This window comes from Lagopus muta, chromosome 6 (assembly GCF_023343835.1).
Source record: "Lagopus muta isolate bLagMut1 chromosome 6, bLagMut1 primary, whole genome shotgun sequence".
Taxonomy (NCBI): Eukaryota; Metazoa; Chordata; class Aves; order Galliformes; family Phasianidae; genus Lagopus; species Lagopus muta.
In genome coordinates this window covers 16,418,981-16,434,359 of record NC_064438.1, presented here as the reverse complement: position 1 = coordinate 16,434,359, position 15,379 = coordinate 16,418,981, and the positions used below count along the sequence as shown (strand labels likewise).

The following is a 15,379-nucleotide window of genomic DNA, read 5'->3' as shown; positions in this document are numbered from 1 at the left end:
AAGAAATATGATTTTGATTAATAACCTAGATGAGTTGTGTGCTTTGAATAGGGCACCTATCAGTAGTTTTGCATGACAAAACTACACACCAGCAGCTGCCACTCTTTCACCATCCATGGAAGAGTTAAAGGAAATTTATATTGCAGACAGTATTATTAGAAAAATTCTGTCATGCCTCATAAAAATGGCACCAATGTTCTCCATAATCACTCACCCCCAAAATACTCCAAATGCCATCATCACCATATTAAATACAGAGTTATCAGTTACTATAAGTACTAAAGCTTCAAGGTGGACATAGCTGTGATTTAAGCTTTCAGTCTGGTGGACCTGAAACTTCCTTACAGCCTCAGATTTAATTTTTTCTTACCTTAAATGATAAATAGCTATCTTTGAAACACTCACAAAGGAGCTCTCAAAAGCACGTACTGAATCACAAATAAGCCATCTAGCACGTTAGAAATTTAATTCAGGAAGTTTGAGCTATGTCCATCTGCCCAGTAGCAAGGGTCTACAAAGTTAAAACCATTTCAGCTGCTTGATACAATCTGTCACAGAACTGTACTTAGCTGGCTCTTTGTTTATACTGCTGTGACAACTGCAGCTCTTGACATTTTGCCTTAAACTAAAAGCATGCAACAAACATACAGCCAACCCACCCCTTCCCCACTGAAGTCAGGATCAACATGTTAAGAAAAATCTATTAACCAAGACCCGACAGAACCCCAACTCTTATTTCAGAGCAATTAATATTTTCCAGAAAAACAATTAGAATTCACCGTATCAGCCTTCTCCATCTAGTAAGAACAAAGGTCACAGAAACTGTGTTCAGCTCAGCCACACAGCTAGCATACGAAATGGCCTAGGTATAATGAGCAGAGACCTGCGTACACAGCTCCATCTCAGTTTAAAAACTGAAGACTGAGAGGCCATGCTGTGTGCTAGAAGTCACATCTATGGGCTCAACAAAGTAAATGTGTGCATGAGAACACATCTAAATAAGTTAAAAAAAAAATCTACTGCAAGCAGTACAAATGTAGAAGGATTATTTCCAGGTTTTTTTGGTTTTTAAGATAAAACAACTTATGCAGCTAGAAGAGTTCAACTCACTTGCTGCAAAGAAGAATCCTGTGAGAAGCCAGTTTCTTTGAAGTCAATCTCATCGTCACTGGAAGAATGAATGTGGCAGGTAGTGACCTATACAAAATAATTGAGTCATTTGCTTATTGTGTGATAATTTCAAATCCAAACAAGAAACTGAATTAATTGCAGTTTTCTCAACTGCTAGACTACATAAAACAGACCCCGAAGTATTTCAATATCATTAACCTACACCTGAGAGAACTTGAATCTTGTATTTTTATTGTAAGATATGTGAACTAATAGCCACTAAAAGGCTGGATTATACGCAGATCTTCCTTTCCAAAACAAAGAACACAGGAAAATGAAACGACTGTCTCAGGTGTCTACAGTATTTGCATAAATAAAAACCAATAAATGATTCACCTTCAAAAATTCATAATCAGCATCTGCTTGCAGAAGCAAACATGGAGTTATTACCATAGCAACAACTGTTTGAACCATTACCCTAAAAAGAAGATATGGTTTTGATCATGCAACACAGAATCAGTGGGAATAGTCTGTTCCTTAAGCAGCAGTGTGGCTGAACTTGTTCTTGGAAGTAGCTATTTTCTATTAGAACAGCACTCCAAAAGAAATTTTAGCCAGGACAGCAATTAGGCAAAATAACAGTAGTTACAGCTGAGCCTTAAGACACGCTTCATGGACGATCATTCATATGAAGCAGATGTGCAGATGACAGCTTGCTCAGTACTACCCTACACTGCCCTACTGCACACACCCCTACAACTCCATGGTACAGATTCTCAAGTAAACGCAGTTGGATGACGTGAATTTTTTATTTACTGATCTTTTGACAAGAGATCAGTCTACACAAAAGCCGTGTTTAAACACAGAAAACGTAAAAGCTTCACAGACACCTTCTTATGCTCCCACAAATGCAATACCACAGTCAGGACAGGCATGCAACAGACAAATAAAGACAACTTTTTCCTGAAGTATACTCTGTTTCTACGCTTTCTCCTTCAATGTGTAACTCTTAGTTAAAAGCCACATGACTTGGGGTGCTTTTTTCTTGCACGCCTATCATCCAGCCCTGCAATAAAATTTGCAGACTGGAAGCACCTGATTTCACACAAGCTACCTTGGTAGCCTGGCAGCAGGAAAGACTGACTGTACTAATGGCACGAAAAAACAACAACGGGGCTGAAGCAAACAGCAGGAAATTTTTTAATGTTAACCAACACCACTTACAAGATCCACCGTATTCCTTTTGTTAGTTTCTCCTAAAGAGCTCGTACAGAATGTCTCCCACCGCTCTCTGACCTCCTCTGGAAGCTCTAGGATAGGAAAAACAACGTGTTACAATCAACAGTAAAGCATCACCATTTTTAGTTGTTCTTTTCCTCTTATAAATCAAACCAATCAGAAATACTGTAACAACATACAAATACTAAAACCATGTGGACTACTTCATCTAGCAAAGAAGCCCTAGTTAGGCAGGCCAGCATCTCTTTACATTTACTTCAAGGAGCTTCAATACCATTCAGCTAAGTTTGAAAGAGACTTAAACATCTGTTTAAGGAGGAGTGGTTTTAAGCTGAATGTGTCAGAAATATATCTATTTTTTTAATCCAAAATCTGCCTTCTAATTTAAGTTTGATCAACTTCCTAAAGCTGCGATGCTGGAATTCACAAACAGAAAGGCAAAGAGCATTAAGATTACCTTTGATAAGCTGCTGGACTAACGTGCTGTTAGGGCCCTTATCTGTACTATGCACAATACAGTTTGCTATCCTTGTCAGATGACCCATATAGCCGTGCCGTCTTCCTCCTTCAGCCCTGCAAGAGACCAAAGAAATGGAACCACATGCACTCTGAGCAGCTCTGCTATTGTATTTTGTTACAAAATATTCCAGAGTTAAGAACTTATACAAGACAGACAAGCTAACTTCCAAGTTCTTAAAATGTAAGAGCAGCATCCTAAAACAAGAGGCACACAAAAATACTCAATTTAAAATACAAGTGTTTAGATTACGCTGAGCCATCCAGGAGCCTGACAGGGCTGTAACTACCAAGAAGGAAGTTCAGAGCATCTGAACAGATCATTTCTGTTTTCAAGTTGGTGTGCGGGGAAAAAGAATACCCTGAATACCAAGATGAAGACAAAACTGACAACACATCTGTAACATTCAGAAAAACACTGCTGCTGAGAATATTCTTCAGTGCTCCCATACACTCTAAGCACTCTGGTGCATTATCTGTTAGGGTAGTATGTAGGTCGCTCTGAAAGTAATGCTTCCTATTTATTTCCATGGAAACTAAAACAGATACAAAGAGTAAATCAATTTTTTCCACACAGAAGCAGAATCAGATGTTTATACCAACAGCTTTCCCACTAATACCACAAACATTCAATAGCAAATAGGTAATGAACTCTCCTACATGGCAGGCATTAAAATCAAGGAAATCCAACCAAAAAATAGTTTTAGGTTGAATGTATAGAAACACGAATCTATTTGCTCATAATCTAGGTTAGTAGTTTTCCTATAACCTCAGGAGATAACGATGATATATGACAGAAGATAGATGGGACAGCCTGATCTAACCTAGCCAGAATCCCTACTAATTGCATCCCTTTTCTTCATAACACTGTGTTCAGATATTCCAACATCCTTACTTTTAGGTCAGCTGCATTAGTCATGTATTTTCTGATTCACACCAGATAGGAATAGGACTATTTCAGGGAATGGTACTGTTTCTCAAATAATACACCAGCAAGCCAGCAACAGTATCCCAGTCAGCTAACAGTATTTTCACAAGTCAGCTCTAACATTCACTGTTCAGAAGTCTCTCAAGCGAAATACAAGAGCCTTCAGAGCACCATTATACCACCTCAGGTGAAGACTGGAAGCTTTTCCTCATGATATGAACTCAATTTCAGACAGTACTGGCTACCTGAAACTTGCATCCTTTCCACAATCACACACTTCCAGAAGGTATTTCATTGCTGAGATCTTCACTTTTGTTAATTATGAGTCTGTTGCTCCCCAAAACATAACATGCTTTGATCTGTTTATTAATTTTCAATTGCTTACTGACCAAAAGTGTGGGTTTTTTCCCCCTATTCCTTTAAAACTTCATGATATGTTTCTGTAATTGAAGATGGGTAGAGTCAACTGGCTGATGTAATGTTTTACACAGAGTAGGAATTACAGACTTGGTTCTATCCCTATATGGTAATGGGAAAATGTATTCAAACGCTACCAAAAAGATGGTCTAAACTTCAGGCATTACTAAGAGAAACAGGACTCTTAAAGAAAATTCAGTATATGTGAAAGCTTTAATCCAAATATTAACTGTTTGTAGAACTTAATTATTCCACTTACTACCAAGCAAACTGTTCTTCCAAGTAAATATTTAATGCACTGCATATTTCAAGAAAGAGATGCATTTGTCTTTAAAACATTCTAAGCAAGTGTATTTGTTGGTCAGCTCAGTCTGAATTGATCATGTATACATTTCACAATTAAAACTGTACTTAGACAACTGCAGGAAATGAGAAAACTAGTTACTCACTGCTTCTTCTCATTCATCTCCCATGCTTCAAGTATTCGTTCTATTAATTGGCACTTAAGGAAGAGCTGTGGAACAAAATGCAAAATATACTTAATAGCTGTAAAGTTAAATGGAACAACATTATGCATTTCGGGGCTGATTTTAAGAAATCCTCATGTCTTACAAGGCAACTAGTTTCAGGTTCAGGATAGATACTTGGATTAAGGGCTTCAATGCTCAGAAGCAGCAGCCAGATCCCAGGCGAAAGCCTGAATCTACATTATTTTGACTTCTCTTTGATGGCAGCTGCTGAACTGTAGAAGTGAACAGACACTGAAATAGCAATTTTAATTCTTAACAGTAAGTGCAACTTCAATTAAAAGGGAGCTTTTGCAGCTCTACACACACGTTTACTCTGAAGGCAGCAAAAACCCACTTTGTGGCACTCTCGGGTTTAATAACCAGAATTGACATGTTAAGAAAACAAAAAAACAAAGAACTCTTAATTCTATATGAAGGAAAACTGAGTTATGTTTTATGTAAGAGTAACTGCTACCATGTCATGGAGGTAGGAATATTGAAGAAACTCCTTCCAAAAACACAACTTACATGTTTCAATAAAAGATTGTCCCCAGTGGAATCCTGATCTGTAATTGTGCCATTTTCTGTGCTTTCAAGAGGACTTGCAAGAATCAATGCAATACAGATTTCTACTTGAGTATGCAAAAAGTTATTCCACGTATACTTAAAGAACATGTCCTGAAAAACAAATTCAAAAGAGTTTATACAAACCAGGGTCTCTTCAAACAGAAGACTTTCGCCAGCAAGTAATGTGAACAGCAACGCAAGCAAGTTCTCCAAGTTCTGTAATAACTCTCACTGTGCAAGCAAAAGCGTGATTTACAAAGAAGTTATTTCTTCAGCTTGCTGTTATCAGAGCATAAGGACTATCATGCTGGATGAGAGTAAAAACTGAAGCTAGAGTTAGCCTGGGGGCAACCAATAGTGCACTTTCAGACAAAGAAAGCTAAAATGATACTCCCCATTAAGTTCTTTCTGCTAGCAACAGCCCTGAGAAAGTAATGCCATTTATGACCTTAGCCCTGAACAATTTTTTTTCTTTTTTCCACCACAGACTTTTAGTGCCTCCAATATCCTTCAGTGACACGCTTCTGCCTTTATTGAGACACTCTGCAAGAAATTACATCTAACTGCTTTGAACCTACTATCTATACTGGTTTTATTCTTCTCTTAAAGAAGGCTATCTCAGATAATCCAGATGCAATTTGAGATTATTTAATGCTTCACACAAGACAAATACTGAGGTTCACAGATCATGAATTGTGTTCATCTAGTCATGTTCCTAGTTGGTCACAGATCTCCTTTTAAGCATCAGATTTCACTTTTTTCCTTTTTTCCAAACTTTACGTCCAGTCATTTTAGACTATTTCTTACTACAAAACTCAAATGATTGCTGTCCCAGGGAAACAAGATTAGTCATGGAAATACATGCAGTGATGGAAGGAGCATTAAATAATGTAATTCAAGTCTCATTCAAGCTACATCTGAAGAACCTAACAGTTCCCCTTCAACTTTCCTAAACTAATGACAGCCTGGACAAAAGCTAAGCTACTGATAGGAACAATTACTATTCCTAATAAGGTCTATGCAGCAAAGTACGTGTTGTTTCATAAACACCATGAAGCACTGAAATTCAGGGCAGGTACCACTGGTTTTTCTCATAAGAAATCTGCTGAATTTAGATGTGCTGTGAATGTTGGATTGTTCTTATAAGTAGGTTTAGGAAGAAAATCACATGTATTCCCTTAGATAATGGGAATTCATGTCAGAATGATGTTATTTTTATTTCTATACACTTTAATACCTGTCTGCAAACCCAAGCTGGACAGAGAAATGGAGATGGAGACACTGAGAAGACGACATAACTTCAGCTACTTTAGTTGGAGGAAAGATTTTAGATTAAATCAATCTGAGGCCAGAAAAATATTAATATTTTAAACTTCGCAATTACCTGCTTAGAATCAGCAGCTTTCATCACATTCTGATACTACAGTATAAATTCCAGCATGTTTTGCTGGGTATTTGTTAACTGATATCAACATTGGAACACTTTGGTCAACCTACGAATTTTCCTGCTGCAGTCGAAGAGTGAGGTGGGAAGTACCCACAGCAGAGATGGCAGATTAACAAAAAGCAGGGAATTCATTGACTACGAGTTTCTCGTGCCACATTTTGCTTGCAGTTTTGAAATTCTCTAAGCTACCAAGAGTAACTTGTCCCTTTTTTAGGAAGGCACTGAAATAGCATATAGTGTGCTACACATTAGAAGAGGGACAAAGAAGTTGAGGAGCTAGCTTGGCAAAAGAATAAGAATGGCAGGGAAGCTTTGAACACTGCTGAAAACTCAAGCACATGGAGCTGAAAAAATAAGCTTAAGAAAACTAGTCCAAGAGAATCATGCAGATTTATGAAGGTGCAAAGAGTAAGATGCGTAGGAATGATCAGAGGAAAGAAAATGCTACAAATACATTTAACAGTGAAACTAGAAATTGAAAGCTGTCAATGCAATAGAAGCTAAAACACAAACTGAAAAGCTGGAAACCATATTATATCTGCATCAACAAAGATCAAAAAAGTCCTTATTAGCAATTCACAGAAGTAAGGCAGCATGAAGTTCTTACCAGTATAACGCCTATGCTGTTTAGTTCTATAAGCTCCTGATTCACGCTGCTTGTATTTGTCTGTAGAAGGCTAGATATTAATCTAATCACATTTAAACGTGTGTTCCCCACAGGTGGGTCCAATACACCCCACGTTGTCTTCATTACACTTTTCTGGAAAAAAAAAATTAAAGAAGCACAGAATCATTCAAATTTCATATTAAAGAACAGCGAAAAAATGAACACCAAACACCTCATTACCATTATGCAGAAAAACTGCAGGAAAGCAGTTCTCAATGCTGAAGAAAGTTTATTTCAACTCTATCTATAGACAAGGAGCAATGGAAAACAGCCCCATAAAACATAAAACCAAAGACACTAAAAATTGCTTGGTAGCTACAGAATATTGGAACAGATGCATTCCACAAAAAGGAATAGGAAATACTCACACTTCTCACTCATTAATCCACATACTCAGTTACAGTCTGCACTACTATAGTACTTGAAAACAGCTGGGGGACAGTCTGTAAGCACACATTATGCCTCAATAACCCTGATTTCATGTACATGAAAATGATTTCAAAAGTTCCTCTTGGTGCATTCTTGTAGCGTCATAAGCAAAACAGGCTCCATCCACGGTGTCCTAATGAGTTACTTCCATCAGCAACAACTCCTTCCACACACTAACAGGTCTTCATTTTACAATACGTGCCATAGCTTTTACACCAAAGTTTTAGCTGGCTGCCAGATCAGACCTGCTATCACATAATTAATTATCAGCCAATCAAAGAAACCTAGTACTGACTACTCCAAGAGAAAAGTCTAGTAGCAGCAACTATGCCACGAGGAAGGCAAAGTTACGAAGATGTCTTTCTTTCTGTATTAAAGCACTTGGAGAAGCAGGGCATGATGAAATGTACTGCCTTCCACTACTAGCTTCATTTCTTGCCTAACCACTGCTTCTCCCTTGTGTCAAAACTGACTGAGATCACATTAGGTCCAGTCTTTAACACAAAATCTAAGGGCACGGATATAAAAAGATGCTCATTTCACTACTGCTTAAAGAAAGCAGACTTAATAACTTCATTAGATGATTTATTTAAATGCTTAGCATTCCAAACACTGGAAAATACTCAGATACATTGCTTTTAATTCAACATAGATCTGTATCTTGCCATGTTGTTTATTTTAAATCAAGACAATTTCTTTGTATTTTTCAACTCTTCTGCACTTCAGTGTTTGAGGCCTCATCTCTTCTAGGCTACAACAGTCTCTACCACTACCTTTTTTCCATCATCCTCATCCCAACTCGTTCCTTTTATCTGATCTTTTATAAGATGGCCATTTTAACTCTGATTCTCAGGTCCATTTCTCATACAGACTGCAGCACCCTGATCCAAACCACGTTCCAGCTGAAATCCTACTGGTGATAATTGTATGGGGAAAAAAAACCATAGATAAAATATCTATTCATACAGCTGGTTGCATTTATCTTTAGTAACAGCATGACACAGATATGTTGCTTATCATTAAAAAAAAAAATAAAATCAGTTGAACAAAGCAGCATTTAGTATGCTTGGAGTGCGTGGTACATGCAATAGAGCTGGTCTACTCTTAGACCTGCACAAGTCTAGAAGAACTCTGCACAGCCAACACGAGGCCTGCACAAGTTCCAAACAACTGAGGCAGCCAGAATCTTTGTTTCCCATTCAGATAGGATTTATGGGGCTGAAAACAGTACCAACTGCCAAAAATAGAAAGGAAAATCTTATTTCCTTGCTTTCAGAAGGAAGTAATCTTCAAGGCTACTTGCCAGCTGAATTGAGTTTAAGCTGGAAAAGTGTATCAATTAGCAAAAAATATTGGCTCAGAGACAAATATAATGAACAGAAAAGGTCACAAGAGGCAGGGAAGGAACCTGGGCTCTTGCCTGAAAGTTGTCAGACAAACTGGGCTTTGTTCTTGAAACCCAACTAAAATACAATCACGCAGTGACAGTCTTGCTTCAAATTCTTTGACAACGTAATGTTTCACTTACTTTTGGAGGCTCAAGTAGGAGTTCATGGAAGGATGAAAGTCGTGCTTTTATGGCTTCTAGAACACTTTTATTGACAGAATACGTTGAATTGCTCATGCCTGGAGGACAGATCTCTATATGGCCTTCAAATCTAAAGCACACAAGCCATGTCTGATTATTAATGCCAAAACTAGGTCTAAAACAACACTCAGGCATAATTTTGAGTGTCACTATTTTGAAGACATAAACAGAATGAAGAGGAGAGCAGGAACATCATCTTAAAAATATAAAATCAAGCACAAACTTATGGTGGAGCAAGATTCTTCCAAACGCTAGACCTAAGGTACCTACATTTATCACATCTGAAACATCCAGCATGGTTTTCAGCTAGTGATAGACTATTACAGCTGCTATATTCCCTCTTTTGTGAGGAAGAGCTTCACCTGTCTATTAAACAATCAAACCTCTATTCACTTGTTTCTTTAAGTGAAATTGTGATAGAATTCCACCTAACTTTTTTGGGGGGGAAGTTGATATCCAATTGCTACACTGTACATAGGTGCTCTATTTCCTGTTTCTAGGAAAAAAAAGATGAAATGAAATGAGTCTGATCCATCAAGTGGCAAGTTCCAAGAAAAAACCTGCAGAAAAATCAGTCATTGGGGGAACTGATCGATACTGGCATTATTACACATGGCTCCTTTGTTTCACTTCAGCTGTGATGGACCACTAAAACATTTCAGTCAAGGACACAGAAGGCATGTCAGCAGTTGAGTTAAAGTAAGCAGGCATAAGTAATAAGAACACTTACGTCTGTCGTCTCGTCTCAAGCAAGGTCAGTAATATTTGGATTGCACTGACTATTGCAGATTCATTTTTTTCTTTATGAAAAATATTAGACAGCAGCTGCTCAATGATTTCTCGTCTGAAAACAAAGCACTGCCATCAGACACAACAGTTCTTTACGACACAGTTATCACAGAGAACTAGTTACTGTTTGCTCCTGTCAAATTAACTAACGGGATAAAGTAAAGTATTATTGCAAGCTACCAGGTTTGTTACCACAGTCACCTCCATCATCACCACTGCAGTAAGATTTCCCTACTACTCCTGATCTCGTTTGGTTTTGAATCTGACAATCAATATGATAGAAAAGGATAGTTTGCAGTCAGACCAAAAGACCAACTCACCACGTCACACAGCCGCAAACCTAACCCTAGAACCAGCAAAACAAGGAAGGTGATAGACAAAAATCTTCAAGTACAATCAAACACTTAGATTAACTTAAAATAACAGATTGAAGCCCAAGTTCCCAATGCACATTCTGCACTGTATCAAGCTGACCTCTATATGTCTGATCCCATCAACTTTGACAGAGCAGGAAATATTTTAGTCTAACATTCCTTAGTCAGAAGGAAGGTAAAAGAATGGGAGAAAATGTTAAGAGAAGCCATCAGGGAATTCATCCAGGTGAGCTGTGCTTATTTGCAAAGCTATCTTAAATTACACAGATAATAACAGGCAGTTCTGAATTCTATGCAATTCTAAAGCTTTTAAAGGACAAATGTTAAATGCTGCTCTGATTAACTGGAAAAAAATATATCAGAAATTGGGCAAACCAGCTCACTTCTCTAGACTTGCAAGCAGGGGATCTGGTTCTGAGCTGTTCTGCACTTGTAACATCTGATCTCTGCTTAAACGAATAATTTCACAGAGTGACTGCGATGCATTTGAATGTCTCTGGAACAGAAAAACATAGCATCAGTAGATTAATAACGTGGAGCAGTAGAATTCCTCATTAAAACAACCCGCAAAATTGACAGTCTTTTCTACCACAAAACACTTTAGACAACTGTACCATGCCGTATCTAAATCTTAACAAGACAAAATCTTTTGGCATTGCAAGTATTTGCTGTATTAAAAAGGCAGAACGTTAGAGCTGAACACTCAAAATAACATTTAGTCTACACTGTGCTTTGACCCGGCTCCAATACACTCTGCAAATCCCAAAGAAAGAGGGAAGAAAAGCAAGCCTTTCCCAAGCACAAACTACTACACCATTAATTACTGGAATTAGCTTGCTGAAAATAAACAAGCAGAAAACAGTCCAACTAGAAGAGTTCTAACACTACTGTACCGCAATCAAAAAGAACATCAGACCAATACTTACATCTTCATCTTGAGATGGATGTACAATTTCTACAAGCCGCTGGATAATCCTCTCTTCATTTAGCCACTGTAAAAGCATTTGTGGACATTGGTAAGAATGTTGTCCAAGTGAATGAATTTAATTGAGGGAATTAAAAGTAGCTTGAAAAGTGCCCTGAGTCATGCTGTTGATGTATCTAAACAAGGATTAACAGCACTTCAGAGAAAAAGGGCAGAAGCAAAATTAAGAGTTCATGAACACATGTAAAAAACAAACAAAAACCCACAACTCTTATAATCTCTTCCCAAAATGCCTAGCAGGGTGTTATGGGTCAAGAATGGTATAAACAGTCTAAACAGGTTATAAAGTTTTTTTTTTGATAGTTCAGAATTCAGACAAAAACTGTGCAAGTTTTACTCACATTCAACACTTCTTGCCTGGGCTGTGGAGGCTCTATGCAAGTCAGTAGCCTGAGCAGCAAGTCCATGATAGCAGAGGTCCCTATGTGCTTAATAACAAGGTCTACAAAATCATGTTTCTTCTTTAAAAAGTCCACAATCTAGAAATGAACAAGGAAGAAGCTTACATTTGCTTACCTGTATTTTACATAAGTTACACTAACCAGTTTTAGTTCCTCTCACTTGCTAAAGAAATAATAAGTAACTTCTTAAATGCTTCCACCTCTTAAAGCCAGTAGTACAAGATAAAAAGGCACACACATACAGAGTAGCAACAGTGGCACAAAACAGATCCATCTGTGTGCACACATTGAGCCTCCTTTCAAAACCAGCTTTTTTGGTATGAGGTTCCCCCACACCTGGCTCAGGAAGCAAAGTGGGACACAGCAAAACCTCAATGTAATATGCTTTCAAGCAAATACAGAAATTACTGAAACAAAAGCACAGCAGGCAGTCACAAACTTACCTTGCTCAGGTAGCACAGCCAGACATACCAGCTGTTAATGCAGGGCAGCATGAACACACAAGTACTGCGCTTCTGAACGAGGACTCAAATGTCTCTCACCCTTTTCTATGACAGTTCTTCACTCCCCACTGACTGTATTCATCTACCCATGACTCCAACAGCACAGCAATTTAATACTAACATCACCATGCAAATACTGACATAAGCTAAAAGGCAAACACTCACACAAAGGCAGTTCACTCGCCCAAACAGCTCAGGCAAATCCAAAGCTGTTAAACTGGAGAGCTTTTAATCATTTACCTGTTCTGGTTTTCTGCTTATGAGAATACTTAGCACCTTGCTGAAGAAACTGGCAAGTAAAGGGTTTAGAGGAGATTCATTTAAGAGGAAGCTGTACAGTTTCATAAGTAAGGATTCTTCTTCTCCCAGCCTATCATTGATCTGTGAGACATCTGAAGTGAGCAGCTCACAGGATATGTTTGGATATCTGCAAAAAAAGAAAAGAAGTGTGCATATAATCATAGTCATTCATACTTCAAAGAAATACATATCCAATCAGAACCTAATGGGGCTTCTAACAAGAAGAATCTTTCAAGCATGATAGCTCTGCACTAATTACAAAAAAGCAAACGACTGCAAGGTGATAAAGCTGTACATTCAGCTACAGCCTGTGTTCTTTCATTTAGAAAATGGACTACTATGACCTCCAGTTGCAACAGGACAGCACCAGGGAAGTGGGGAAAGATACTTCGGAGGAAGCAATGGGTCTGCCCCTTTCTAACAAGGCTTACATTATAGAAGTCAAAGCAAATAGTTTCAGGATTAGTATCTCTATACCTATTGCAACTGTAGAGGCTCACTACCTCTAACCAAAATCTGATAAAGCCTGCAAATCTAGTTAATACTATCAAATACAGGAAATTATTGCTTTGGTGGTCTCTTAGATTAATTACTCAGGTCTTGAGCAGTGCACTTCTGGCCTTCTCTCATGCCAAAGATAGTTATGACAGCACTAGGAATTTAAAGCTTATAAGCATAAGGTACTGCTGTTTCAAAGCTTTTTCAGCTAGAAATGCAGGAGGTTTGGTTTGTCAGAAAGAGAAGAGATGCAACTAAGAGAGCACTCTATTTCACATTAAATTTTGCCTTCTGTTTTAAGAAAGGCAAGCTTTCTACGCAGACAGCCCTAAAAGAGGCAGAATTGGCAGAAGTGCCTTTATACAAATTGCCAGCTTGAATGCTGAGTTTGAACATTCCCAACAAACTAGCAAGAGTCATGGCCATACTCAGTTCTAACAGCTCTAGCTCTGCAAAGGAAAACACCAGCAATTAGATGGTCAGCATATTCTTCCAAGGAGTGCTACAGACTTTCTAAAACGCATCCCCAAAACTGCTTACTAATCATTAATAAAACAAGGCTAAGCACCTAACTAAATTAAGCAAATGCAGATTCACTCGAGTACCTTGCATCACATTAAGAAAAGAAAGATTTTTCATCTAAATTCTGATTATTTTATTTAGCATTTCTTTGAGGGGTTCCTGCTCAGAAAGCATGCAAACGTCAGAATGATTTACAAGTTCTACAAGCCTCTTGAAAACAAGCTCAAAGTTTAACAGCATTGTACTAAAGGACAGCAAGCAGAAATGCAAACATACTACCAGATTAACACTGAAGTATGTCACCTCTCTTTCTACATCCCCAAGTCCCTCAACCCCTTAGAAGTTCTCCTACTTGTATCGTATTTTTTCATCCATGTCTTGAGGTGGTTCTTCGATAATGAATGAAACCAAGTCTTCCAAGCATTCTGACTTCAACAGAAACTCGATAAGTTTGCGATTCTGAGCCTTGCACTCCTGCAGGACGTCCTCCTCATCCATCAACTCCTTCAGTGTTACATCTTCTCTCTCTAGAAGTGTATCTATGTGGGATGACGAATGGAGATCAAATTTCCAAAACATGCTGGTCTGGATAAAAACAACATAACAAACATTAGTTTCACACGTGTATTTAAGCACTATTAGCAGAAACAATTCACAGTACTACCTCATAGCTTCTAATCCCAAAGGCATCTGCACACATAGAAATGTTCTAGAACTTGAACAATGCACGGCAGCAGATGCTAAAAGACCATCACAGAGCTACTAAGTTATACTTGATTAAAGAAGACAGAATGTTCTGTAGCAAGTTTCACACCTTCAGCTTGCTAGTATTTGAATGCTGGAAGTTAGCCAGCTCTGGGGTTTTTACTTACATTTGCTCTTGCCACTGTTTATGATCTACACCCCAATTCCCAAACTCAGAACTACCTGCTCAGCAATGACTAGATCTGGGCAAAGCATAAGCATACTATCGTGCCACCTCTGTCACTGAAAAGAATACCTCCGCAGGTACAAGAATTATAACCAAAAGCACTGGAGCTAATGTCAGGGCAAAGCCTACTGTTTCACTGCACCTCCTCTCCACAAACCTGAAAGAAGGGGAGAACAAGGGACAGTAAAATCTCTTATGCAGATGCCTGAAAGGACAGCGTCCCCAAGTAAGCACTACGAAAGACTAATAAAGGCATGAGCAATTTAAGCTTTCCTTACAGAAAGGCTGTGAGCACCTTCCTGCTAGTTTCTCTAAGACAACTTGCAAAGCAGTTGCAAGACAGCATCAACTAGCCCTGTATGAATGCAGAACTTGAGCAGATGGATTGAAAGACATGCTAGAGATCAGTAAGAACAGCTTTTTCCCTACAGCTGGAAGCAGCATGGTTTTAAGCAATACTCAGAGAAAAGCAAAACCTCTTTTTGCTCCTTCAGTAACTGTCTTCCAAGTGTGAAGGTTTAATAATTAATGGTGAAAATACGTGACAGTGTTAGCTGTGTGGACATGAGGCTACTGCAGAAAACACAGGTAAGCAGTATTATTTGAGCAAAAGCACTTTTACAAGCTGCAGTTTTATATGAAGAAGGTGCAAGTTTATC

At 38.3% G+C, this 15,379-nt stretch overlaps 1 protein-coding gene across 10 annotated transcripts in view; it reads right to left on the bottom strand.

The window, feature by feature from the left end:
- Positions 1–15,379, bottom strand: part of PPP6R3 (protein phosphatase 6 regulatory subunit 3) — a 57,734-nt gene that overhangs the window by 25,399 nt on the left and 16,956 nt on the right. For all 10 annotated transcript variants that reach the window (XR_007377938.1, XM_048949694.1, XM_048949697.1 and 7 more), the window contains 13 exons: positions 14,142–14,374; positions 12,710–12,896; positions 11,907–12,044; positions 11,507–11,572; positions 10,964–11,076; positions 10,148–10,261; positions 9,358–9,487; positions 7,341–7,493; positions 5,248–5,397; positions 4,660–4,724; positions 2,807–2,922; positions 2,335–2,420; positions 1,111–1,197 (listed from right to left, as the gene is read on the bottom strand). Coding sequence is in view for 9 of the 10 variants with exons in the window: in XM_048949694.1 (XP_048805651.1) it covers positions 1,111–1,197; positions 2,335–2,420; positions 2,807–2,922; positions 4,660–4,724; positions 5,248–5,397; positions 7,341–7,493; positions 9,358–9,487; positions 10,148–10,261; positions 10,964–11,076; positions 11,507–11,572; positions 11,907–12,044; positions 12,710–12,896; positions 14,142–14,374 (1,638 nt within the window). In the remaining variant the exon portion in view is untranslated. The remainder of the gene's footprint in view (positions 1–1,110; positions 1,198–2,334; positions 2,421–2,806; positions 2,923–4,659; positions 4,725–5,247; positions 5,398–7,340; positions 7,494–9,357; positions 9,488–10,147; positions 10,262–10,963; positions 11,077–11,506; positions 11,573–11,906; positions 12,045–12,709; positions 12,897–14,141; positions 14,375–15,379) is intronic.